The 15489-nt window shown below is 41.9% G+C and overlaps 2 protein-coding genes and 1 non-coding gene across 4 annotated transcripts in view; all 3 read left to right on the forward strand.

Annotated features, from left to right (window-relative positions):
- The first annotated feature begins 2010 nt into the window (after positions 1-2010).
- dnaja2a (DnaJ heat shock protein family (Hsp40) member A2a) lies at positions 2011-11452 on the forward strand. Its single transcript, XM_031846759.1, has 9 exons — positions 2011-2245; positions 3604-3663; positions 5438-5667; positions 5839-5919; positions 6030-6163; positions 6260-6456; positions 9999-10143; positions 10782-10909; positions 11216-11452. Exons 1-9 carry the CDS (start codon positions 2168-2170, stop codon positions 11402-11404), a joined length of 1242 nt encoding a protein of 413 aa, XP_031702619.1. The 5' UTR covers positions 2011-2167; the 3' UTR covers positions 11405-11452.
- Positions 11453-13236: 1784 nt separating this feature from the next.
- trnat-agu (transfer RNA threonine (anticodon AGU)) lies at positions 13237-13310 on the forward strand. Its single transcript has one exon. It is a non-coding gene; the product is annotated as a tRNA-Thr (tRNA).
- Positions 13311-14503: 1193 nt separating this feature from the next.
- The window catches only part of lrp3 (low density lipoprotein receptor-related protein 3), a 12568-nt gene continuing 11582 nt past the window's right edge, over positions 14504-15489 (forward strand). For both annotated transcript variants that reach the window (XM_031846253.1, XM_031846255.1), the window contains exon 1: positions 14504-14738. In XM_031846253.1, coding sequence (XP_031702113.1) covers positions 14651-14738 — 88 coding nt within the window. In that variant the 5' untranslated portion in view covers positions 14504-14650. The remainder of the gene's footprint in view (positions 14739-15489) is intronic.

Here is a 15489-nt window from a genome sequence, read left to right on the forward strand (position 1 = left end):
AAGCATTGTAAACCTCAAGATGTAGTTTAGGGTTAGATGTTCCCAATGTAAGGATGATTCATTCCAGCTGTTGCAATATGATCAGTTCTGCCTCAAATATCAATAAACAAAATGCGTAGAGATGGTGCTGATGGTCTTGACTGCCCACCATGAAAACAGGTTTATATTATTATTATTATTATTCGGTCACTCACTTATACTCACATATTCCACTCACCCTTTCCTTTGCTAACATGATGCATTTTGTCCTGGATAATGATCAAAGCACCCTTTCAAAATATGTGACCTTCAGAAACTGGATCCGGCTCTGAGGATTTGGTCTTCTGTCACACAGATGCATATAGTCCAGGAGCCTTAAGGTCGTCTATATGTATAATAATAACCAATATATTATGCTGGGATGATAGTCACCTGCAGACAAATTGCTCTCCAATCAACAGTCTGGACATGAAACTCTGTTTTTCTATACAATATTAAGATGAACAGCATTTGAATGAGTCAGATATAGATAATATCTTAACTTTAAATACTTTCCCATTAGTCAGAGTTATAGGCTACATAAGATTTGTCAAATGATATAACTCAAAACTTAGTTTTGTCCAGTCAGAACATCAGCTTAAAAATGTTTAAAAAAAATCTTCATTTGGATGATGAAAAGTACACTTAATTAGTTAGGACTAGTTAGAAGTGGAGACATCTTAACATTGACTTATTATAAGTCACGCATTGCTAGTTTGAATTCATGAACTTAATCCAAAATCGAATTTATATTTATTTGGAGACTCCGTAAAACTTCATGAGTATTGAAAATATTAAGAATGTGTCATTTTGAGGTGTAATGAGTTATGAGTTGGCCTAGTGTTTTGGAAAGTAAGTAACGTAAATAAATGAATGTTAATCTGGTCAAGATAACATGCGAATAAACCGTTTACCATATTCTTGTTATTCAGTGATACATGCAGCTTTCACAAACTCAAGTCTCTGCATTTCATAATAAAGTGGACCGCAACAATACAGAACAAACGCATTACATAATTTCCCCAACACCTAAGCACGAACAGAAGCAGGTGCGCAGAGCACACCTGAGGCGTATTAAACTTAACAGCTGTTTTACAGCCCCACATGCACACAACAAAACCATTCAAAAAGCATCACAGCCATCCAACTCTCAGCTAAATTCCCCATGGCCAAGGAGGCAGATGAATTGTTATTGCACACCACGCTTTATGTGGTCGTGTAAAGGTTAACGATGATGTTTCCTGCAAAGCTGATTTCAAGTGGTCCATAGTTGTTTAACAAGTCTTCTGAGGCAGTTTCTCATATATTTGATATTTCTCCTTAAGTATGAGGATCTCACCAAAGCATAAAGTCACTGGAAGACTGTTTTTTGAGAGTTGAGATTTGATGGATTATTGTGTTCAACAAAGTTGATCACCTGCATATTAAAAAAAAAAAAATTGTCACTAAAAGTGTTTCTGTCATATAGAGGTTTTTTTTTTTAGCCAGTGGGTCATCATCCTGACTAGACCTATAATATGGCTGACATTTTGGCAACCCCATTCCTCTTGTTGATTTTGGTTTCTGTAAGAGTGCCTTCCTTGTTCTGGATTTTTTTTTTCCATTCGAAATGAACTCTGAGATAATTGTATCCATGCTGGAACAACAACAACAAAAAAGACGTATTGAAATACATTGATACAAACATTACAATTTCGAGAGGATGGTCATTTTAATGATATTAATTCGGCAGATCTTGCAACATGTGATTGAATATTTTTTATAAAAAGTTCTCCTTGTAAAGATCTGCAAAGGTTTTAGTGGCATTGACTCAAGTATTTGAACTTAGTTGAAAACCTTAAAGGAAACATGAAAAAATACATTATTAATCTGCAAGAACATTAATTGGGATCAAATACTTTATCTATGTATTTACTCACGTTGAGCCTATTGGTGATATTATTTTTGAGACACGAGCTCAAAAATTGAAGTCTGTGTGGCGGTAGGTAAATTAGCAGTCATTTATGACACCTGCAGCCGGGAGGCAGCAGCGTACACGCGGAGCGTCTAACTTTCCGGAAACTGAGACACGAGGCGAGTAAAACATTTTCTACCGGCTCTTTCTCTTTGTCCATCCACCTCCAGCTGAAGCGACATCCACAGCGACACCATGGCGACTGTTGTAGACACAAAACTATACGACATCCTCGGAGTGTCTCCATCCTCTACTGAGAATGAGCTGAAGAAGGTAATTACACACGAAAGACTGAACAGACTACGGAGTTACATTACGTTTCTGTCTCGAGTTCCAAAGTGTTAAAAATGCTACAATCAGGAAATGCGTTGCTATGCGCAGCTAGCTGGCTAGCTGGCTAGCTTGGGCTAGCCTGCTAACACGCTAACTGGCTAGCTTGGGCTAGCCTGCTAACACGCTAACTGGCCTGGATGCTCATGTGACGATGATGCTGTAACGTTGAACGATTATGGGTTCTGTCAAATCAGGAGTTTGTTTTATCGCATATACAGCCAACACATACCCTCTCATTGTCTTTCTTAAATATGAAACTTGCATTATTCATAAGCAAGGTTGAGTTAACTTGGATTGTGACGTTAGCGGTTGACCTCACGTTAGCTTTAGCTCAGATGGTTGTCATGTAGTTGGCTAACGTTAGCTAACGTTAAGCCGGTCGAAGGTTCTGGAATGAGGTAACCTAACATTGGTTTGTTCTTCTAACAGTTGGCCACCTGACAGACAAACGTTTGTGTAGTGAGTGAGTGTGACAACATTGTTTTTAGTAGCTTTAGCTGACTTGACTATCGATCGTTAGTAAGGTTAACGTACAGTAACGTCTGTTCGGTCGTACAGTAACGTTACCCTACGCGGTTAACGGCAACACCACTTGAAGTGGGGCCTGGACGTTTTTCCATCTCAAGCCGGTCTACTACACATAACGCTCAAAATAAAGTTAAAATGTTAACGTTTAGTCAGACCTCCGCTAGCATAAACTAGCTCGTTAAACATTGCGTGCCATTTTAACCATTTCCTTGTGAGCTAACCCATTAAGTTATAACTCTGTACGGTTTCACGTGGGAGTTCAGTATTTAGTATCTATTTACAGTCTCTTGTTCAACATTATTGACGTTAGGCGAGAGGGCAGACGCTTGTCACTTTGCGGTTATTGTTAGCAATATATGCTAATTAGCACAAGCACGTTTACATTAACGTTAGTCACTTAAAAACTCAGACATTTTGATGTACCTTTTTTTTTTTTTTTTTTTGACAATCGTAATTAAGTTCCGGGTATAATGTAACGTTAGTAGTGAGTAACTGACGTAATACAAGGAAGCTGATAGCCAGTTAGTCATTAAACCATTGGGCTTAAACATCACGTTAATTAACATGTTTAACGCAGTTACAGGTAACGGTGGTTTTTTGCCGGCTGGAACTTCTGGTTTCGTCAGGGAGGCACGTGTGATTGCGTAAACAGTAGATACAGGTTATTCATATGAATTGGTGTCATAGCAGTGTGTGATTCCAGTAAAGGAGGCATGTCTACAATGATAATGGTATCCGACAATAAGGCTCCCTCTTTTGTGTACTTCTAGGCTTACCGGAAACTGGCCAAAGAATATCACCCTGACAAGAACCCTAATGCTGGTGACAAGGTAAGACCTTTGTGACTTTCCTCTTCGTTTTGAAATGGGGAGCAAACTAGAATATGTCAGGCATATGTTTTAGAGTGCTATGTATGATCGCTGTTGGTTTGAAGGAGGCACTTTTTTGAGCTAATCTTTGAGCTATTTTTAATGTGTTAAATTACAAATTTGTATTTGGAGTGAGGTTTTATAGAACAGAGTTTTGTTTATTTTCTGTAGTCCCGACGGTGGCTTAAAAATAATTTTTAGTGTTATCTATCTTTTCCAATAAGATTAAAGCATTGATATTATGTTCTGTCACTATTTCTTTTTTTCAACATGCGCTTCAATTTCGCCAGCCCCCTATCATCACAGACCTCCCACAGCTCTACATAATGTTATTAACTTATAATGTAGCTTTTTGGAAGATGGGTGGAAACATTAAGAATTGAGTGCCTCTCCATCTTTCCACATATCACAGAGTGCCATTTTCTCAACAGGGGATCACATTGTTAGCAATAGGACATGTCATCGTAGGAGAACTAACCTGGAGGCAGTATTTGTAATGTGGAAAACATGAGATTCAACTCTGCAGTGATGTCATTGATTGTAGGCATTGGCATCCTGTTGAATTGATTTGTTTTGTTTTATTTTTTATTTTTCAGATTTAATCATGTAATGCAATTCTATCTTTACATTTGAAACTTTAATCATTCATCAAAGGACTGGTTCAAATTAGGTGGTGTTATATGTATAAATTGATTAACATTTAGTTTTCAAATTCTTAATAAGTTTACAGATTTACTTGTCTTAATGGTTTCTAACTCCAGGACCTTTTTAAGAGTTTATGGGATGTTGAGCGACGGGACATGTGATTGTTGTGGAATGAATCCTATGTAAGGATATTACCACCTGATGCATGCTTTCCCTGGGAATGCTGTCCCTTTTGTTCCCAACAGAGATGAGGTAAAGGATAAATGGTAAATCGTTCCAGGTCCTCAGCCGTGGTTTATTTGCTGTTGATTTGTTGTCAGACAGCTCCGCTGCTCTGACAGTAGGGATGTTGATAATTAACAGCTTACAGACAATCATTTTGACCAATTAATGTAATCGGTTAAAAGACTTTTACTTTTTTTAGACTCCGAGAGGTGTCTTGTCAATTAAAGGAGAACAGCTGGTCCACCTTAATTGAGCCTTAGCCAGAGTTGTTGCTACCACCTTCACTTTAATCAGTAGGAACCAACAAGGAGTTGTAGCATTGATTCACTGACAAATAACCTGTAAAGTTACACACTGCATAGAGGTTCACAGCTATTAGGTTACTGCTAACTTCATACTCCTTGTCACACATACACTCTCGTGTTCAGACACTAGCTAATGTTACGCTTTGCTTTCCATACACTGCCTGGCATACTCTGTCTGGGTTTCCTCCACACACAGCTGACAATGTTAAAGCTAAACTATTTGATGCGATGGAGACTTGCTGGGAAAGTGGCTGCATACACAATACACGCAACACCATGGCTGCTAACTCTCCCAGACAGGTGAACGAGGGACTCGGTTGCCTGTTTTTCGCATACACAGCAGCTGGTGGTAAACGATGGATTTAACCAGATCTGTGCATCGGTTATCGTTGCAGCTGGGCGGCTTGTTAGGGGTTTCTACCACAGCACCCCTGCATGCATGGCACTGATCTTGCCAGTTAATAATCGGCTAAAGAGGGTCCACTGTCGGTCAGAAAAGAAACAAATCTTACAGTTGAAATTACAACTTGTTACATTTTTTTTGTTCTCTCAAAACACAGTTCAAAGAAATCAGTTTTGCCTATGAGGTGCTGACCAACCCTGAAAAGAAGGAACTTTATGACCGCTATGGAGAACAAGGCTTGCGGGAAGGAGGTGGGGGTGGCCCAGGGATGGACGACATCTTCTCCCACATCTTTGGCGGTGGACTTTTTGGATTCATGGGAGGCCAGGGGGGTCGTGCAAGGAATGGAGGTCGGAGGAGAGGAGAGGACATGGTCCATCCACTCAAGTAAGACCAAGCTTGTCCACTCGTGTATAGGCTAATTGAGTTCAATGCTCTTTATGTGCAAAATGATTTTCTATTGGATTTAGTTAAAAAGTCCTTGGTGTCCACTACAAGCCAATGTTGTACTGTCTCTTATGTTACTTAGCAGTATCTAAAACCACACTTTTTCTACAGGGTGTCACTGGAGGACGTTTACAACGGGAAGACAACTAAACTTCAACTTAGCAAGAATGTACTGTGTAGTACTTGTAACGGGTAAGTTGTATAACCAACATGGTGTTAATGTCTGCTTGATCATGAAGTCTATTGCAGTGTTGATGTGTTTCTTCTAACATGAATCCACCTCTGGGTGTGTCTGCATGCAGGCAGGGAGGCAAGACGGGCGCTGTTCAAAAATGTACCTCGTGTAGGGGGCGTGGCATGCGCATCATGATCAGACAGCTGGCCCCAGGAATGGTCCAACAGATGCAGTCTGTGTGTACCGATTGTAACGGAGAAGGTAAGTGATCTGAAGCGAGATCTAGCATGTAGTCTGTGTATTATTGTGGCCTGGCCTGCACACATCCCTCACCGTGTCTCATTTAACCAACTCCAGGTGAAGTTATCAGCGAGAAGGACCGCTGTAAAAAATGTGAGGGCAAGAAAGTCGTGAAAGAGGTGAAGATTCTGGAGGTACACGTGGATAAAGGCATGAAGCACGGCCAGAAAATTACCTTCGGAGGGGAGGCTGACCAGGCACCTGGCGTCGAGCCGGGGGATATAGTCCTCGTCCTGCAGGAGAAAGAGAATGAGGTAGGTGGGCCTGTCCTGTTTCCCATATGCACTCAGCCATATAAGTGAGCCACTCATTATTTCCTGTCCATGAAAAGGTGACAACTGTGTACATAGCTGTATAGGAGTGGATTTGTTTCTTTAATATACAGCCAAAAAAATCCCAAAGAACTGTCTGGAACAGGTTCATCATGTTTCATGATGGGCTACTGCTACAAAAATAAGTCTATCTTGGATTCATAAAAAAAGTGTCACCGTTCCTGTAGGATTTTTATTTTCAGAGTCAGTTTTGTGTAAAAGCTTTATTACAATCGGTGAATATAGTTCAACAATTCTCAAAAGCTGCTTCACAATAAAAGCCAAACTCAAAATTTGCTGGGATCTCAAACGTCGTAGTTCCAGCATGCTTTCTGACAGCTGTTGTCTGCTATTGTTCTGAAGCTTTGCTTTGTCCCTTTGATGCATTGAGCTTGGTCTTTGTGTTTTTTATTGTTTTATTCCTCATTCCTGCTAAAGCAGTTTAAGAAACGTGTGCATGACCTGCCTTAGATTTAGAGGGGCACGAAATTCTTCTGTCTTGGCACGACGACTTGAGTGCAATGCTGCTGTTTTGGCAGTATTTCGTATTTTGTGTGACAGATTGTGCAAAAAGAAAATCGAAGTCAAAATAGGCTACTTGTCTGTCAAGAGGGTTGTCTCTTGATGAAATGCAACATGACTTGGATAAGAGATGGCAGGTTTGTCCTGTAGAATATCACCTGGTTACACATTGGGAAGCAGTTGGAGGAGAACCTTCAGGAGAGTTTTCACAGCTTGTATCGTACATGTTGGCTCCAATAAGCTAGCTTAGGACAATACAACCGACAGGTGACACGTCTACTATCCCTGTTCTGCCTTCCTAGTTTCTTTATACGCAGTGTTTAAGGAAGTGCTAATGTAGTATATTTAATCTTTTTAAGTCAGTGTAACTGCTTTGAGTCTGAAAAGTCACGCATAGAAATAGAATCCCTTTTTATTGTCATATACAGTGGGTACGGAAAGTATTCAGACCCCTTTAAATTTTTCCCTTTGTTTCATTGCAGCCATTTGCTAAAATCAAAAAAGTTCATTTTATTTCTCATTAATCAGCACCCCATCTTGACAGAAAAAAAAAACAGAAATGTAGAAATTTTTGCAAATTTATTAAAAAAGAAAAACTGAAATATCACATGGTCATAAGTATTCAGACCCTTTGCTCAGTATTGAGTAGAAGCACCCTTTTGAGCATACACGAAATTTGACCCATCCCTGTATATAGGGAGCAGTGGGCTGCCAATGACAGGCGCCCGGGGAGCCGGGTGTTCAGTGTCTTGCTCAGGGACACTACGACACGTGACACGTCCCAGTCGAGATCGAACCGTTGACCCTGCAGTTACCTGACAACCCTCTTAAGCCAGTGAGCCACGGTTGCCCCACATGGTCTCACATGTGTTGAATAACCCAAATGTGTACTGTTTTTTGAGTGTGTGAGTTGAGTTATATTATAAATCAGATTTTCCTCATGTAGGTCAGGAAAATATGACTTGTTTACAATTCCTGCGTCCAGTGAGCTGTTTGTCACTGCGGTCGGGTCCAGCTGGTGGTGCTTCAAACCTCTCCACTGTCTGAGTGCTAAGACACCAGATTGTCTTGACAGTGGGGAGCTGTCAGAGCTGTGTGTTGTACAATCTTAAGACATGGAATAACTTGAGTGGATACCTGCATGATGAATATTGGCCAACCTATAGTAGCCCAGCACTCATGATTTCAGATGCAACATAAGTTCAAAGAACTTTTTGCAATTTTCTAGCTGTTGTTGGTCCAGACGTCCCCTCGTAAATATTTGTTTTTGTGGTGGTGTTTTAACTTTGCACGACACAAAACGGGACATTAGTCAAAATGGCAACAGCTGAAGGCGGGTCCACCTACACATCTTGACTGAGTGGCCTAGCACCTCAGACTTAAGGAGTGTGGCTTTTGTCTGGGGCTGTCTTGCCAATTAGCATACTAGGCATACTTCAGAGGCATGCCGCTCATGAGTGGCTGTCCTTGATTCTTGGGTAAGATAAGAGCCTGAGACGCACCTCTTTGTTAGCAGGAGTTGAAGAAAGAGTGCAACATTATCACCAGGGCTGTAACTTAACTTTTTTTTGACCACCGCCTAAAACCGTCATGAAATACAATTTAAACCGTGCCGAAGTAAAGGCTGGCCTGCCAAATTACGATATGACTGTTTTTCCACAATACATTTCCATAATTAAAAGTGATGCGTGGCATAAATTAAGAAACAAACATGGAAGATTTTCAATTATAAATTGGCTCACAAAAAACCCATCAATTGATAATTAAATGTCCCGTCGCAAAATGGGTTACCACAGCAACGCAGATAACATTGAATAGTGCTGTGGATGTTACGGACATGCCTCTCCTATGATGACTTAAATGCATGTTTAGTGGTGTATCGGTTTGGATCACCCCTCGCGGTTCGGCACACTTGTGAACTGCGGATTAATTCATTTATTTTTATTTTTTTACAGTTTATTCATCAGTGTGTAATAAAGTTGTACTGCTGCTGTTCCTTTTCAAGTAACAAGTCCCCGAATATCAATGCAGAGTGTCAGTGAACAGATATAAAGCAGTAGTGTGTTCACGTGAACGGAGCGTGTTGGAAGCATTTAACGGTGAAAGTCACGGCGAGTGAAGGAACTTGAGAAGCCCCCGGCATAATTTAAGTTGCAAGTTTGGGATCATTTTGTCTTCCCTGTAACTTATGAGGGTAGTGGACAAAACCGTTACTGTATGTAGACATTGTTTAAAGAGACATATGTCAACACATATGAAGCGCCACCATCCCGGTCTGTCAGTGACGGGGGACATTCCGTTGTGGAAAACAAAAGGATTTCAAAATCTGGTTAGTGTTTGAGCCACGCTACGAAGTCCCCTCACGCACCCACTTCAGTATGAAGATCGTTCCTCTGTGAAGAGGAAAAGACTGACCGCTCACTTCATCACGGAGTGTAGATTCATAGTCCGTGCTGTAGACACGCTCCCTCTGTGAGAGTCACAGACAGCTGGCACTACCCTTTCCCCAGATAATGTAGATATATTCTCATCTTTATGAAAATAAATACCTTAAATATTGTGGTTGTCATGTAAGACTATAGCCTAAAGTGATTTGCTTTAAGTGTTCTTGAAGTTATTTTAATCAATAAATGGAAAGCAAAGTTATATATGTCCACCCCCCCCCTTTTCTTTGCTGATCCGAAAAATGATCCGAACCATGAGTTTTGTGATCCGTTGCACCCCTATTATATGATAATGCTGAACTCTCATTTCACTCTGGTGTCCTTGCAATGCTGCTTTTCACCAGCAGATGCTGTCTGTTTGATTGTGGATTGTGTGAACACTGGTCAGTTATTCAATTTCTTTGTCCTAGGAACTAACGATGCAATGGAGATTTGTTAGGCATTGACAAATGGCCCATAATGTTGGTGTGAAAAAGGTCATCAGCTTGTAGTTGTAACGATCTCTTCCTCTGCTTTCAGACATTCAGGCGAGACGGCAACGACCTGTTCATGAACCACAAGCTCGGGCTGGTGGAGGCGCTGTGCGGCTTCCAGTTTATGCTCAAACACTTGGACGAAAGACAGATTGTTGTGAAGTACCCCGCTGGCAAAGTCATTGAACCAGGTTAACACTTAATAATTATCAATCCAATGTACACATGGTGTATTAATAAGGTAAAAGCTCTGATGACCGTGTGTTACACTAACATGCCCTCGCACCAAAGCACACTCCACACTCATTTCATTGCCGTATTGACAAAAAGTTTGTGCGAAGAGTTTCTTCTCTACATCACTACAGCAAAGTCATGGGTGGCTAGATTCTACTCGCACCGGGCAGAGTTCAGAATGAAAAGGATGACGCACTGGGTTCCCGCTGAGAGCCGAATACAACAAGGAGGCACCCTTTAGGAGGCACAAAGCAGCTCCAGGGGTGCTGGAGTTGGGTGCCTTTAGTCAGGGACACATCAATGGTAGTTGATAAATGAGGGGAGAGTGAAAGCAACATCCTCAGTGGACTTCTGGAAAGACTGTCAGAAGTTACCAGTCGAACTCGTCGCTCTTCTCCTCCGAAGCGATGGAGGGTGTCGAACGCTTGCAGTCATGGGCTTCTGTTGTCCACTTGCATGCCTGTACACGTAGGACTACACATCTGGGGAAGATGTGGAATCGGCTGTAATATAGTTTGCTGCATCTGTAGAATGTGGCATTTCGTAACAGCCCGTTGTGAATGAACTGTGGTTTACAACATGCTGTGTTTTCCAGGCTCAGTCAGGGTGGTGCGAGGAGAGGGCATGCCACAGTACCGAAACCCCTTTGAGAAGGGAGATCTGTACGTCAAGTTCGATGTCCAGTTCCCCGACAACAACTGGATTAGCCCTGAGAAACTTGTGGTATGACACGTTACTCCTTTTACTTGCATGTCGATCGTCGTCTTCATTCTTTGGTTCATTGCAGTGAATATTTAACAGAACAGACTATTTTTAATCATTTAAGTGTCGGTTTTAAGCAAAATGGCAAAAATGTTAGTGGTTTCGGCTTCTAAATGATATTTTCTTGCTTTCTTAGGCGTCTGTGAAAGTAAACTGAACATAGTTAATTTGATATCTCTGCAGTTGACACCGCTGTGTGGTTAGAAAACACTGAAGACTTAGTGGCCCCGTTACAGCTGCATCACGATGATTGTTTTCCTCGTGTAGGAGCTGGAGGACATGCTGCCCTCGCGGTCGGAGCCGCCCATCATCACGGCGGACACCGAGGAGGTCGACCTGCAGGACTACGACGTCAGCCAGAGCTCGACGTCGGGTAGCCGCAGAGAAGCCTACAACGACAGCTCTGACGAAGAGGGCGGCCATCACGGGCCGGGGGTTCAGTGTGCCCACCAGTAGTGTCTCTCTGTTTCTCTCTCTCACTCTCACACACACACACACACACACACACACACACGCACACACGCACACACACACGTGTTCTACTTGGGGAGAAAATGCACGAGTTGGAAAGTAAACAAGGAGGTAGGTCAGACTGAAGAGGCTCGGTAGTTCTTCAGACACGGATCAAATAAACATATTGAATTATGGCTCCTGGAGTTGTTGGTTAATGTTATTGTGTGCTGGGATTATTTTGATCTTTGTCTGAAGAACTCTCACTGGGGCAGCCAGAGACTTATTACACTGCACCTGAAACAGATTTAGACACTTTCAACTGCAACTTCAGGTAGAAGTCATATAATGTATTTAAGATGTATCTAAATAAATGGTTACCCCGGTGAACGCCATGTAGGACTCTGATCTGGTGTTCAAGGTGAACTCCTCTCCCCCCCCCAAGTGGGAACTCCAGATCGGTCGAAGAAAGGAATGTTTCTTGTTTGCTGAGTGTGTGACTTGCATTTTGTTTTCATAGTATTTACAAAAATTAATTTAAGAACTAACCAATGTGCATACACAGACAAAGCAGCTGGGCAATGTGACGTGCAGATCCTCGGACTCGTGCATTCATGGGTTCATCCACTCGGCGCCATTCGTAGGAATTGTTTGATTTTTACAGCTTTATTTTCTTTGTAGGTTTTTACTTGTTTATTTTTTTCCTTGGTTTATATTTTAAATAAAACAGAAAAATTGGTTCTTGTGTATATCATTGGACTGGTTGTTGGTAAGCTTCATCAGCTGCTGTGTTCAAAGCTGTGTGATTTTTAAAAAAATAAATGAGAAGTGAAAAGATGAAAAACGTAGAGCCTGTATCTGTGCTGAGACCATGTGCATGTAAAAAGCTTTGGTTCCTGCACTTATGAAACATCAAATAAAGCAGCACACTTCTTAAGAAAATGTCTATAAAGTTGTTGAATAAATTGTTGAAATATCATGTGCTGTGTCACGTGCTTTGTTTTATTCTCATGAACAATCACGAACATATAAATGCCCTTAGTTGTATGTTGCTCTGGACACTTCGGCTGTCGCCAACACACAATAGGAGTTGCATAGAGTTTGGATTGTGTTGCTTAGAGCCTCAAAGCATTACACTGGAAAATAATCAACTGTTCCTTTCCTAAAACAATGCGTCACTGACCAGAGCTAATCCACACTTAGTGTCGGCGTTAGTCATCAACTGTTCTCAGAAATAGCTGTTGACGGCAAACGCCATCTGACCCAAATGCCGTGAAGCTCATTTTAGAATCTCTCCGAGGTTTCCATCGTCAGTCATTCACCCCTAAAATGTGAATGAGATCACTCCTTTTGTTGGAGCGGCGGGCAGGTCTTTTCTTAAAGCGGTGTGTATTTCACACTTGGGTGGTGATGCTACTGTAGTCATGACAGCTGTGTTGCTGACGGCCCGGACTGAAAAGCGCTGTGTCGACTGTGACGTCGGTTCTCGAGAAAGCGGCAAACGGCAACGTCACATGCACTGACTGAACGTGTTCTGCATTAAGCAATTCGAGTTAATGCTGACTGTTCACTAATCACTAATACTTGTGTGTGTATATACGATGTAGAAGTCGGCTTTAGCTGGATGCTAACAAGCAGGAGAAATTAGCTAGCATCGTTTACCTACGCTACTAATATCCGTATGAATGCCAGTCTTGCAAGCTGCCTCCATATCACGACCACATTTTCGATGGAAATGTGAATCCTCGTTGTTTCGAGATGTGCCTGATAAATCAAAAATGAAACGACAACATGTCTTACGTGCGTTCATAAACGCCTTTTTCGTTAGAGGGTGTACCGGCGCCGTGGCTTAGATGGTTAAAGCGCCTGTCTAGTAAACAGGAGATCCTGGGTTCGAATCCCAGCGGTGCCTTTTGAACAGCTTCTCCTCGCGCAGAAGTTACTTACATAATTTGATAGACAGTGAGTGTATCCATCGCTTATAAACATGCTATTTTATTTTCTCGAGAAACAGGCTCCGTGGCTTCTGTGAAAAATGCCGAAATTGAAAGTAAATGTGTATATTCACTTTGCCAGAGGGGTTTGTAGTACACCCATCTAGCCACATGGGGGTGACAGTGAGACTGCCTATTGAACCAAGAATCCGTCAGACTACAATGGAGGGATTGGGTGAAGAAAATCATGAAGCAACCGTATTTTAGATGTACTCTTCATTTCCACAAGCAAACGCCGTCTCTAGTGTAATCTATACTTCAGGCCGATGTCTACAGTTTCTATACAACTGTTTGTTACATTCAATCCGGGAGTGAGGAGCGAAGAAAACATATAAACAAAGAATAATGAGGACCACTTTGTCCTGTTAGATGCGGCAAGCTGAACACAGAGGGGCCCACCATCAGAGCGGAAGTTAGATTGATATGTCTTCAAAATGCAAAAACCGATTACTTTAGTCTGTATACATTTTCACCATGCAATTTTGTGACCTAAAGCTAAAAGGACCAAATCCTTCATAACTGATATCAACTGATTTTCATATGAAAAACTTTTACAACTGCAAGATATCCGTCAAGTGCAGTGTTAGACCTTTTGTTGTTGGCAACAAACCTTCCTTTATTACATTTCCTTACGTTTTTTTCCACCATTGATTTGTAAACACTTATGCACTTTGACATTTTGCCTTTGTGATGATATTTTTTTACATTTTCTTTTTAATGCTACTGATTTTCCAGATGATGATATCCATGCAGATGTTCAAAGCAGGTCAAACCAGTCCACATAGACTGATAACTGTACATCTGAACACATCTGTTGCAGATTATTGTTACCATTTCTTTTAGTAACGTTAGCCTGATGTAAATCAGTCAGGGTATATTTTAGGGTATATTTACCCTATTAAACTACACAGATTCATTACAGCAACGTGTGTGGAGGTTCAGTTGATGGGAAAACACCTGGATATGAGTTTCCAACAAGTATGTAGCTACTCAAAATGTTATCTTAATTGCGAATGTTTGATGTTTCTCAATATGCTACGTTAATGATTACGTGTGGCTTTTATTTTGAAGACGTCAACCGGAAATCGCGTAGTTCACCGCAGCGCTTGACCCTGGTGTCTTGGCTACCGCTGCAAAGGACACAATGCCTTTCCACGGTGCGGAGGACCTTTTGGTGTGCGTCTGAGAGCTGCAAACAGATGCGGGAGCTTCGCTGGAGGACACACATGTCGAGCAAACCGCGGACATTGTGTCCGACATGAAAGCAGCTAGTCCCCGCCGGACCATGGGACTGACGGAGCTGCTGCTCGGACTGCTGTGGTTCCGCTCCGCTCTGCTCCGTGCAGGTGAGAAAACAACAATGCATCTACACTGCTGTAATGTTTGAAATGGAAATCTGTGCACACATTGTGCTGATTTACCAGTGCTGTATGGTTGTGTGCCAGACATTCAAATCACCAAGAAATCTCAGTGAGCGGATCTAGTGTATGTTGGTAGTTCTTATCACCATTGAAGCTCTTACAGTTCAAAAAGCTTCTAACATCACTAACGTTGTATATCACTGACTACCACAGCAGAGCACTCTTATAAAACCTGGTGTCCACACCCGGACAGGAGTGGATGTTATTGTGCTCGCTGCTCCCTCCTGTGTCAGTCCGCTAAAGAGTGATGTGATGGATGAAGACAACAGTGTTTTTATTGTTGTGATCGGATGGAGGTAGAAGACGAGGATATCGTCCTCTGCGGGTATTGATCTGTGGTGGGTAAACGATCAGGGTTTGCGTGGAAACATGGATGCTCTTTCACAAATGTGATGCTGCTATCGGCATTACATCACTGCTTCTCGGCAGACACCCCCCCCCCCCCCCCCCTTCCTGTTATCATATCCTGTACTTTATTTGGCATGAAAATAAAGGATGAAGGCTGCCGGTGGGATGAGTGTTGGGGGCTTTGAAAAGATCACACACACACTCACACACACACACACACACACACACGCACCATATAAGCGTGTTAGTACTTGTTTTAGCACCTTTTCACACACAGAAAAGCCTCTCTCTCTCTCTCTCTCTCTCTCTCTCTCTCTCTCTCTCTCTC

Source organism: Anarrhichthys ocellatus, unplaced genomic scaffold, assembly GCF_004355925.1.
Source record: "Anarrhichthys ocellatus isolate YVR2014 unplaced genomic scaffold, GSC_Weel_1.0 scaffold6, whole genome shotgun sequence".
Taxonomy (NCBI): domain Eukaryota; kingdom Metazoa; phylum Chordata; class Actinopteri; order Perciformes; family Anarhichadidae; genus Anarrhichthys; species Anarrhichthys ocellatus.